Source organism: Sapajus apella, unplaced genomic scaffold (assembly GCF_009761245.1).
Source record: "Sapajus apella isolate SASKATOON/1434 unplaced genomic scaffold, GSC_monkey_1.0 scaffold9, whole genome shotgun sequence".
In the NCBI taxonomy this organism is placed as follows: domain Eukaryota; kingdom Metazoa; phylum Chordata; class Mammalia; order Primates; family Cebidae; genus Sapajus; species Sapajus apella.
In genome coordinates, this window is record NW_022436949.1 from 26,887,481 (window position 1) to 26,899,343 (window position 11,863).

General features: G+C 43.5%; 1 protein-coding gene and 1 non-coding gene across 5 annotated transcripts; one reads left to right on the top strand and one right to left on the bottom strand.

Annotated features, from left to right (window-relative positions):
• The first annotated feature begins 870 nt into the window (after positions 1–870).
• Positions 871–1,010, top strand: LOC116551406. The gene has a single exon (XR_004268906.1). It is a non-coding gene; the product is annotated as a U4 spliceosomal RNA (small nuclear RNA).
• A 4,831-nt stretch (positions 1,011–5,841) lies between these two features.
• Positions 5,842–11,410, bottom strand: SPRY2 (sprouty RTK signaling antagonist 2). 4 transcript variants are annotated; one of them, XM_032277458.1, is made up of 2 exons: positions 10,555–11,410; positions 5,842–7,622 (listed from the first exon to the last, which is right to left on the bottom strand). In XM_032277458.1, the coding sequence occupies exon 2, from the start codon at positions 7,569–7,571 to the stop codon at positions 6,624–6,626; it is 948 nt and encodes a 315-aa protein (XP_032133349.1). In that variant the 5' UTR covers positions 7,572–7,622; positions 10,555–11,410; the 3' UTR covers positions 5,842–6,623. The 4 variants fall into 4 exon arrangements, with proteins under 4 accessions (XP_032133349.1, XP_032133353.1, XP_032133352.1 ...); XM_032277462.1 differs by lacking the exon at positions 10,555–11,410 and adding an exon at positions 9,796–10,042; XM_032277461.1 differs by lacking the exon at positions 10,555–11,410 and adding an exon at positions 8,771–9,598.
• Positions 11,411–11,863: the final 453 nt, after the last annotated feature.

Here is an 11,863-nt window from a genome sequence, read left to right on the forward strand (position 1 = left end):
ATGGGAGCACTATGCCTATTAGGAATTTGAAGAAATGAGAGATGATACAAACATGATATTTATTGGAACCCTGCTTGACTGTAAACACTATTGATGCAAGTCAATAAACTAGATATTATTTGGAGAAAAAACCATTCCAAACATAAAAGTTGCATTGGCCTAGGTACTGGAGAGGGCCACATAGGTTTTGAGAGCCAGGTGAACCTAAGCAACCAGGTCTCAGGTGTTTTTTGGCAAGGGCAGAATTGCTCCAAAGCTCAACCATTTCTTTTCACAATATCCCTTACGCTTTTCTTCACCCCCAACATAATTATTTCCGATTCATCCTTCTCTAGGTACAGAAGCAAGCTAAAATTATGGGTTAATAACAAAAGGTAAATTCCAGCAAGAACTGGAAGAACAAGAATAGACAGATCTTTTCAACTTGTTTCTTAGTTCTACATCTTGAAAAAGTATTTTTTTATTTGTATTTTTTAAGAGAAGGTTTTAGTGAATCATGAATCTCAAAATTAAGAATAAACAGCAGTGGGGCATGGTGGCTCACACCTGTATTCACAGCACTTTGGGAGGCTGAGACAGATGGATCACTTGAGGCCTGGAGTTCGAGACCAGCCTGACCAACATGGAGAAACCCTGTCTCTACTAAACATACAAAATTAGCCAGGCATGGCGGTGCATGCCTTTAATCTCAACTACTCAGGAGGCTGAGGCAGGAGAATAGCTTGAGCCTGGGAGGCAGAGGTTGTGGTAAGCCGACATCACACTATTGCACTCGAGCCTGGGCAACAAGAGTGAAATTACATCTCAAAAAAAAAAAAAAAAGGAATAAACATACAAATATATAGTTGTTTATATTCATTAAACACTTCTAGCTTTGCGCAGTGACAGTATTGTAGCCAACGAGGTTTAGCCTAGGCATGATTATTGCTAATTGAAAACTTTTCCCAATATCCCGCCGTGACGACTTGAAATATAGTCGGTGTTGGCAATTTTTGGCAGTCTACGGAGACTAAATCATAAAATAATAATAATAAATATAAAAAAACACTTCTATAATTTGTTTTAGGATATGAATATAAGCATGGTAAACATAGTTTTATTTAATGAGTGATGATAATTCTGTTTCAACTGTCTTAGCAAAAACTCTTTAGGTGTTTTAAGTATCTGAAACCATTGCAAAGGCATGGTGATCAAACCAGTTAATGGGAATGCATTGTTTTTCCCTCAACTTCTGTACTCTCATAGTATCTTGCTTATGTTTCTGTTATAAGTCCTGTCTTGCATTGGAGTTGCTACCTCTTTGCTTTTGCATTAGATCAACTAGCCTTGTAATTTGTAAGCAGTAGGCATCCAAAAACTATTTAAGGTGAAATGCCAAATATAAATATTTTGGTGCCAAAATTCTCTTCCAAGTGAGTCCTTGTATTAAGTCAAATTATTTATTATTCTTTGTGTATTAGCAGCTGTTTTGAGAAATAAATTCATAAGTTATGCCAAAGCCTTACATGCCCCCTCTAGCCAAGCCAGAGGCCAAGGCTTCTTCCTAATCGCCTTTAATAGTTTATTTAAAAAAAAAAAAAAGTATAAGTTGCCAAATAAGATTGGCTTTTAAAAATTCTTTAAGTCAATCAAAATGGAGTATTAAATAAAAATGTGAAACATTTGCTAGGCATGGAAAAAGTTTAAATGTTAATTTCTTCCCCTTTTGCTATATATCTCTTTGTTCTTCTTTGATTATAAATTAAATGAATGTGGTAAGTCTAATTTTGACCAGAGGTGCAGTATCATCAGTTGTATTCACATTTTGCCTCTCATTATTCACGTGGTTGTCTCTTGTGGTGAAAAGGGAGTGGCAGTGTGGCATCCAAATAAAATCTACAGTATGAGACATACACAGTCTGACTCTTATCCTCTTGTGAATGGCCAAACCTGTGATGAAATACTCCAGGTGTATAGCTTTACTCTGATGATCTGTTTTAGGTCAAATCAGACGGGCCTTGTTAAAATTCTAATCTTGTTTTCACTTAGTGGAGACCCACCCTTAGTATGTCATAAAGAAGTAAGGCATTAGACTACATTAAAATAGAAATTAACATGACTTTTACCTTAATGGATATTGTAAACCAGAGACTGGATATTGATACAATGACGTGACTAATTAGTAACCTACTATTATATGTTTTCTTTATGAAAATAGTGTAAAATATTCTCCGTAAATTGAAAGTCTTGTTTTTGATCTGTACAATTCAGGCCATTTTCAAAGCTGAAACTTCTGTGTTTATACCCTGGTCCTTGTGTACATTTAGGAGAGGAAGACAAATGGCCAATTGTGGGTATGACTTCAAGTGAAACTCTAAAACCATTAAACCTTTGAAAATTTTGACCTAAATGCTTAAAAGTTAATAAATTACATCAAACCCATCAACTGCCTATCAAATATCTTACAGCACTGTGCAAGAGCAAATTCATTTATCTGACATCATCAGTACCTTAACTTATATATTCTGGAGTCAAGTAGTCCTTGAGACAGAAGTGTACGGAAGAAAGAAGTTATGCAAAAAGTTTGGTTGGGAATACTTCCCTGGGTTTTGGCTTTCTTCTTTCATAGACAATCCCCAGAGCAAGCTACAGCATGGCAGAAATTTGGCAGGGCCTTAAAATCTCCTCCTCAAAACACATAAATGAATGTTTTACGTAACAACAATCAAGTTGTCATTCTTAAATGGATCTCAAATATAGAGCATCCACAGGTTTAAAAGAAATTAAAAAGCAAGAAACCACAAAAAATGTATTAAAATTCCCCTAAATGCTTAGCAGTTATGTTTGCATTATCATACTTTTACTCTATCACATCAAAATAATGGCCATTGGATTAGAAATTTATCATGTTATAATTTTTTATGAACTTTAAATAGAGATTAAGAAATTGAGATTATTCCTCCATATTTTTTCCCAAGTGTGATAACTTGCAACATTAAAAACAGTATTTTTGGCCAAGCATGGTGGATCACATGAGGTCAGGAATTTGAGACCAGTCTGGTCAACATGGTGAAACTCAATCTCTACTCAACGTACAAAAATTAGCTGGGCATGGTGGCATGCCCCTGTAGTCCAGCTACTCCGGAGGCTGAGGCAGAATGGCTTCAACCTGGGAGGCGGAAGTTGCAGTGAGCCAAGATCCCACCATTGCACTCTAGTCTGGGCAACACAGTCTAACTCCATCTTAAAATAACATAAAAAATAAATAAAATTAATTATTTTTATTATTTTTAATGCCCTGAGTACCAGTTGTTTTTAATCTGTTCAGATATAAATATATTTTGAAATATTCTAAAAATTACATAAATTTTCAAATTCCATATTTTGAAAATTAATTCTATGTTGGTATATGGATAAAGTCAACATTTAACAGGTTAGTTAGAAGCTTCTTGAGAAGTCCAATATTCTCTTTTTTTTCTTTCTTTTTTTTTTTTTGAGACAGTCTTGTCTGTCACCCAGGCCCAGGCTGGAGTGCAGTAGCATGATCTTGGCTCACTTCAACTTCCACCTCCCAGGTTCAAGCGATTCTCCTGCCTCAGCCTCTCAAGTAGCTGGGATTAGATGTGCCTGCCACTACATCCACTTATTTTTGTATTTTTAGTAGAGATGGGGTTCCACCATGTTGGCCAGGCTGGTCTCAAACTGCTGATCTCAAGTGATCCACTTGCCTCAGCCTCACAAAGTGCTGGAATTACAGGCGTGAGCCACCATCCTGGCCTCTAATTTTCTTATTTATCTTTAAACAAATTATTTTCATCAGGACTTAATACACTTAACTACAAATCCTCTTCCAATTTCAGTTGACTATCACTTTATGCTCTATATTCAAACCAATGAGTTACACTTTAGATCAGAATCCATTAAAAACTGAATTACAAAGCAATTCCTAGGTCAGTAGTTGCCATATTGCACATAATCACTTGTAGAATGATTAAAAATGTTAATTCCTAGGCCACACCATCAGATTCTGACTCAGTAACTATGGGGAGAGGTTCTTACATTTTCAATAAACACCCAATGGCATCTGATGCAATTTGCCGAAGAATACGTTGAAAGTCACTTACACAGGCCGGGCGCGGTGGCTCAAGCCTGTAATCCCAGCACTTTGGGAGGCTGAGGCGGGTGGATCACAAGGTCAAGAGATCGAGACCATCCTGGTCAACATGGTGAAACCCCGTCTCTACTAAAACTACAAAAAATTAGCTGGGCATGGTGGCGCGTGCCTGTACCCAGCTACTCAGGAGGCTGAGGCAGGAGAATTGCCTGAACCCAGGAGACGGAGGTTGCGGTGAGCCGAGATCGCGCCATTGCACTCCAGCCTGGGTAACAAGAGCGAAACTCCATCTCAAAAAAAAAAAAAAGAAAAAAAGAAAGAAAGAAAGTCACTTACACAGTGAAAAAAAATATTTAACTCACAATTTCTATACCAAAAAGAGCTCTGTCAATGCATGTGGCAGTCTTTGATGCATAAAGCTAATTAGTCAAAATTTTTGTGCTTTATATGAATAAGAAACCCTACCCTATTTTCCAGCAACCAAATTCCTTTTTAGACCACCAGAGTCAAGTTTTAAGAGTGTCAGAATCGAAACATTTGGTATCTCAAAGTTGAAGCTTAAGAGTAAATAATTTCTAAATTAACTTAATCCTATGTTTTTTGGAGGAAGTCAGAGGAAACTGAAGGTCCTTAGAGCAATGTGTTAGTGTAGGAGGCTATGTAGTTCCTTGAAAGACAATTTTATAAAACAAAACAGAAGACAACCTGTACTAAGGCTTAACCTAATAGGCAGGAGCCTCAGAACAGGAAACAAGAGATTAAACAATAATGACAGGTAAATTATTTTCTAGACTTCCGGTGACTCTTGGCAGCAAAAGTTTGCACTTTTGGAAAAAAAATCGTCAGCCACAAAGTGACTAATCAAGTAACTTAAAACCTAATATTTGTCAAGATGGGCTTGCAGCAGCTTGCTGCACCTTTGCTTCTAAAAGACAACTCCAAGCACACTGACTTTGACATGCTGCATCTTTTCCCCAGAGCAAAATTTAACAATTTTCTGGATAATTTGATTAAATAAGTCAGGGTCTCAAATTGGCCTTTTTGGTCTTGAGTAAGACCAATATTGGACCAAATTTTATGATACCGAATACCTGAATCAAAGCACATTTTCTATTTTTTGTCTTTTCTAACATAAGGAATTTGATAAAATGGTAATATTTCAGAGTATAGTTTGGAACAAACACTGCCACGATCAGCTAACTTAAGAAAATATGTTTTGCCTTAATTGTGAGAACTCACCTGTGAATACTGCATGTCTGAGACACAGGTGACATTCAATAAATATTTGTTGAGCTAAACTCATTTTACTAGTTATAAAATTATCCTCATGGAATTAATCCTTGATACTATATATGAAGAAAAAGTATACTGTTAATTTTTAAGGAAAGTCTCCCTTATAAATCAGTTCAAAAAATTTTTTTAAAAACAAAGCCTTGACAAAACAAACAAGTCAGCAAATCCGGCAAAAAAAAAAAAAAAAAAAAAAAATTGGGGTGGGGAGAACAAGAACAATGATATAGCTATAATAAGCTCTCCTATGTTGAGTACAGATAGGTAAGTCAAATGTTGTTAGCTCTCGATTGCTGGAATTGTCTCTGAAAAATCATCAAATCCAGCTTAAAGTAGCAATCATAAAATAATTCTACAGAAAAGTGATGAATTATTTCACTAAAATGTTACCCTTAACATAAAATGCAGTTTCTTGCACTTGAAAGAAACAAAAGATAAAAGAAGACAAAACAGCTCAGTTTAATTTCAAACGTTAATATATTTTCTATTTTATGTTGAACATATGCATCTGTAACCCCTCATTTGCAGCAACTATCACATCCTCATAAAAGGGGCAAAATTTGTAAGATGCCTCTTAAAATAAATATTCTTTTTTATAAAATAATAAAACTTCAAATAAATAGTCTTTACACTAAACAATATGTTGAAAAAATTAGAAAATAAAGGTTGAATTTTACTGTAACTGTACAATATACATGAAGTCCAAAGGGAAATCAGAGTCTTACAATAAAGGCTTTCTGTAAGGCAAAATACAATCTAAAAACATACTGATTGATTCACATTCTTCCGAATGTACAACATATTAGTATAATATTTTGTGACTGTGCCATATAGTATGGCACAACTTGTTTTTCACAGTTGCAAATATTATTGTATATACAAAAATATAGCACATTCTCTCTGGAGAAAACAATGGAAAAAAGTCATCTGCTAATTTACAAGTTTTGCAAGTACTATTCACAAACAAAAACTTTGCCTAGGAGTGTGTGTGTTGCTTCAGCTTATGCAATACATGGGTCACCAAGTTCTGTATCTCATACTTTGAGCTCCATTAGCTGAGTTCTAACAAGCCTATCAGTTAAAATGGCACATGGACAAAAAGCATTTCACCGCAAACAGCAAAGACTATCCTAACTCTCTATGAACAGTGCCAAGATTATAACTGTTTAGTTGGTTGCATATGTGTGTTAAAAAAAAGAAAAAAAAATCCTCATTACTGTAATATTCCTGATTAATGATGCTATGTTGGTTTTTCAAAGTTCCTGGGGGGGACAGTGGGAACTTTGCAGCAAACTGTGTTTGAGTTTTTACAACGGCATCCAGGCCTGTTAACACGGTCATAACACCCCTGGCACAATTTAAGGCAACCCTTGGCTGGAAGGTAACACCATAAACAAGGCAAAAAGAGGGACATAACACCCATAGCCGACCATCGTGTACAACAGTGAGACTGGCTGCAAGAACACGGGTTGTCAGCACAGTTGTCCTCATCATCATTAGAACAGTGATAGAAGAGACCTTTCACACAGCATACACAAGTCCCATAGTCAATCACGTTCTGGGCCGAGCAAAGGCACTGCTTGTCACAGATCCAGTCTGATGGCAGAGGCCTTGGGTAGGTGCACTCCTTACATTTGCACTTGCCACAGTCCTCACACCTGTAGGCGTGCAGGCCCAAATCTTCCTTGCTTAGTGGCTTAAGCTCACTTGGCTTGAGCTCAGATTTGGGTTGCACCCGGATGATCCCATCAGCCACAGGCCCGGAGGAGAAGGATGATCCTAGCAGTCTCTGTTCAGAGGAGCTGCTACTGGTACTTGTCCTCGTACTGCTCCGCGACCCTGAGCTGACCGTGCTTATGGATCTGGACAGAGGGGTTCGTGCAGAAGAATGAACCTGCGAGTGCTGGAGCCTAGGAAGCTGGCGGTGCTCGGGCAGACCGTGGAGTCTCTCGTGTTTGTGCTGAGTGGAGGGCCGCGGAGCAGGCTTGAGCCCAGGTCTTGGGACGACAGTAGGCCCCTCTGTGTACTCATTGGTGTTTCGGATGGCTCTGATCTGATCCAGAGACAAGACATGTACCTGCTGGGTGAGGGCGTCTCTAGGGTCGGGCTCCCCACGCTGTCTGCCACTGTCACGGGGCGTCTGCAGCAAGGGCTGCGACCCGTTGCCACTCTGAGCTCTGGCCTCCATCAGGTCTTGGAAGTGTGGTCACTCCAGCAGGCTTAGAACACATCTGAACTCCTGAGGAAGCCAAGAGGAAAGAACGGTTTATACTCTAAGATACTTTCCACTCTCCGCCCACCTGAATTCACTCCTCACTTCCCACTCTCCCTAGAGAAACAGGATTTGAAATGGAATGACAGTGGGGAGGTATTAGCCATATGATCAACGACGCATGTACCCAAAAGTAAAAATTATGGCTGGCTACTGACAATTCTGTAATCCCGTGATGTACAACAACACAAAGCTGATCTTTGTTTGAGTCACTTAAGTAAGAATTCCATATTCAAATAAACATACAGTTTGCAAGGTTCAGGTTCAATGTAAAAATCGCAAGAAAGTATTGCTGGAATATAACACTGTTACCAACATTTTCAGAAGTTGAAAATCCTTTCAAAATGTGAAATAGGTTTCCATTTCTCATGGTCTTTTTGCCTTAAGCATTAATAATGCAGCCTAGAAGATTCTTGGTTGTTAGCTTTTGCTTTTACAGCAAACACTTTATGACTTATCCGGTATTCTGTAACTTTTTCAAACCCAGTAGAATGGATATGGCATGCAGAAAAGTAAAATGCCCACCAAGAACAGTTACAAATTTTACAATAATCATGCCATTTTTTACTAATTGTACTGTAGCACAAAGTTAGAGAACTAAAAGCAAATTAAATCCTATTGGGTGCCAGAAACACATTAAAGCAAACTTACACAATAAACAAGAAGACGAGAATTTATTTTCAACTTCTTAACCATTTGAGAATTAAGTATTTTATAGTCTGTTAGCCTAGAACACCACCTAGGATTCTACAGCTAAAAGGTTGTTCTCCCTGTTTTAGAAATAAAGCATGTCAAAAGCTCAACTAATTTTCTCTTTTCAAAAAATTAACTGAGAACACAAACGAAGTGATAATAACCAGAAAAGTGTTTTAAAAATTCAAATGTCACATTTCACGCCCAGCCTTGTCAAGGAATTCCTTAAATTGCAGTCCCTCTTAAATTTCAAAAGGATCACCCCCTTTCTCAAGCCTATATGACAATAAAAAGTATAAAACATGCAAAAGTGGACCTTTATCCAATCTCCGCTCTTTAGAATACAGGCCACAGCCAATAAGGCAGGTGACAAACGTCTCCCAATTCGGAACAAGCCAGAGCTGGAAACCGGATCTCCTCACCTTCAAAGAATGGCAGAAGACAACGCTGCCCTTTGCTTTCACTTAGTTTCACGCCTCTCTGCGCCCCAACACCGTCCCCAGCAGGTGGGACAGTCGATCCCCAGGGGACGTTTCTCCAGGCGGACTGACGCTGTCCAAGGGCCAGGGTGCCCCCCGCCCCGCCTTTACGATCCCCAGACTCACAGACAGGCGGGGGCCGCGGGCGCCTCCGAAGGGGACGTGTCACGAAATGCAGGAGCACACTTCCCCCGCCTCCTTCTCCCCAGCTAAGATCTCCCCCAACTCAAGAGAACTGCTTTCCAGCCCCAAGGAGCCACTCCGCCCCCAGGCAGAGGTCACGCCGCCCACTGCCAGGCTTTCTGCAAAGCCCCTCGGACATCCGGCACAGGTTTCCCACCCCGACACCGCAAGCTCCAAAGCCCTGCCAGAGTTGAGACACGAAGCCGGGAAGCGCAAGTCCAACCCACGCACACACAGCGACTCCACGCTGCACTGACCGAAGTGGGCATTGCCTGTGATCTGCACACGCCTATCTCCTTTCGGGTCGAAAGAGAGAGAAAAAAAGATATCATATTTCTTAAAGTGAAAGAAAAATTGCTTTTTTAAAAAAGGGCATTTTCCAGGGCCCCACTGCTCACTCCGGGCGCGCAGGATCCAGCTCCTCGAGCTGTAACTTTCGGTGCAGATTTGCTTGCAGTCAAAGTAGCATCTTCGGGAGAAAAAGAGGCTTTTCTATTTTTATTTTTAAGTGATTTCTGCCCATCCGATCCCTGGCTTCCTCCTTCGAAGCTCCACTCCCCACCTCCGCCCCTCTTCTCTTTCCCAGTCCCCCCTCCCCTTTGAAAGTGCTTTGAAACCCCCATTAAGAACAGTGTGTGATCAGACTAAGGATTAGGGGGAACGAACTTCAGCTCTAGGGTGGGGCAAACGGACACAGAAACTGCTTTGTAAAAAACACACAAGATTCCAAGTTAAAACACAGCAACAACAAAAGGAAATACAAAACTGCCTCTTTTGCCACCTACTTTCAGGTAATGGAAATGATCGCGACCATTTGATGACTTTCTTCCTGCGCTGGGTCAGACCAGGCTTCCAAAAATAAAATAAGTGTGACCCTGGCTGACCACGAAGGACGGAAAAGAGAGAGAGCTGCACTTCCGAACCGCAGAGACCCGGCGCCAGTCAGGGCGACGCTCCCACCCGCTCCGGGCTAGACCGTCCACACTGAGCAGAGGCGGGGACTCCCTCCACCCAGCAGCCTGCCTTTTTCTCACCCTCGGGGTCTCCTGCCCCCGAGGTGAGCAACCTGCGTCCCCCAGTCCCACCGGCGCCCCGCCTAGGGACAGCCTCACCCCGGACTTTGCCTTCCGCTGAGAAGAAGAACAGGTTAGAAATGCGGGCGCCTGCAAAGGCGACCCGGGAAACACAAAGTGCTTTTCTCTCCCTCCCGCTTTCAGCGCCGAATTCGCGGCCAGTGCACGGCTGGGAGCTGGCTTCAGGCGAGCGGTCCTCCGTCCCAAGCCCCTAGAGAGGGGGCGCGCGGGATCGCCCGCCGGGGACCCTGCACCCGGTGCATACACAAGTCCCCGCAGAGGCAGGCCGAGCCCGAGCCCCAAGACAGGTCCGCGGGGAGTGTCCCGGATCCTCAGGGAGACCCTGCGGGACTTGAGAAAGGGAGGCTCGGGGAGAGACGGACCCAACTCCCGGTCCGGCTGCACCTACTCCATGTTGCCCACAACGCGCTGGCCACAGCGCCAGGAGGGGAAGAGCCAAACGTGCCTCACCGTGATCGCGGCTTTGCACCAACCCCTCTCCCTTGGATTCTCTTCTTTCTGCAATGTGCAAATAAATCCAGTCTCGATGCAAACTTTTTTCCTTTCTTTCCAATCTCTGCTTCAGTCCAACTTCCGAGCAATCGGCGGGAGAAGAAAAAACAGGAAAATTGAGAGCCAAATTCCCTGCTGATGAACACTCCGGGGTTCGGGGCTGGAGACGACCCCCCTTCTAGAAGCGCACGCGGAGTATTTCCTCTTTTTTCTCAATGAACAAGAGGCCGAAGCGCCAACGGCAAGTCCTTTTTCCTAGCAGATGAGCGAATGGGAAAATAAAACGGCCTCACAGAGAGCCTAAAGCCAGATCGCCAAGTGGTGCGGCCGGGGCTGCGTTGTAGCAGAGGCGGGGCGGGGGCGCGGGCCGGGCCGGGCCGGGCCGGGCCGGGCGGGCGCGGGGGCCTGGGCGCTGCGCGCTCCGCCGGCCCCTCTCCTCCGCTAGCGCTGCGGCGCGCAGCTCTCGGCGGTGCAGACTGGGCGTTGTGAAGGCTAGGCAGCAAGGCCGAGGCGGGGGCGGTGGGTGCGGAGGAGAAGGAGGAGGAGGAAGAGGAGGAGGAGGAGGAGGAGGAGGAGGGTCTGGGGCCCAGCCGGGGGGGCTCGCCGATGGCCTGCGCCCTCGCCTTTCCGGAGGAGGCAGGGAGCTCTGCGGCGGCCGCGGCAGCAGTAAATGGCGTCATGTGGATCCGAGGCGGAACAGAGCAGTTGTTGTCCCAGAGGATATATCGCATCCGGTCCCAGCTCATTGGCTCCGCGGGGCTACATTCACTCACACTCCAGCGCCCGCCAGCGCTCCGAGCCGCAGGAGGCATTCAAAAGGGCAACCGCGCCGCCCCGCGTGTCCCTAGGCCGGTCCTGCAGCCCCGGCACCGTCACGCGGGGCGCCCGCGGGGCTGGGCTGGGCACGGCGGGGTCAGTTTATCTAGTTTCAAGGAAACACTGACCTTAAGGTTTCCCCAGAGGCACCGAGGACGAGCCCGAGGCTTGAGCTAACTTAGGGAACTTTCTCCTTGCCACCAGGAAAGGAGAATGAATATTCAAGACTAATCCGGGCCACGCAGTGTTAGCATGAAAACAAGTTGCAGGTTCTAAGACTTTATCCGGAACCCATTTCAAGTCTACCTCTCCCCATTTCTGTTCCCCTTTGCGGAGGGGGTGACCCGGGCTGAGGCCGGGGGAGCAGAAGGGGGAGGGGAAGGGGAGCGGGAAGTGAGGTGGGAGGGCTATTGGTTTATTCTTTGTCTACTGGATTAACCCGATTATACAC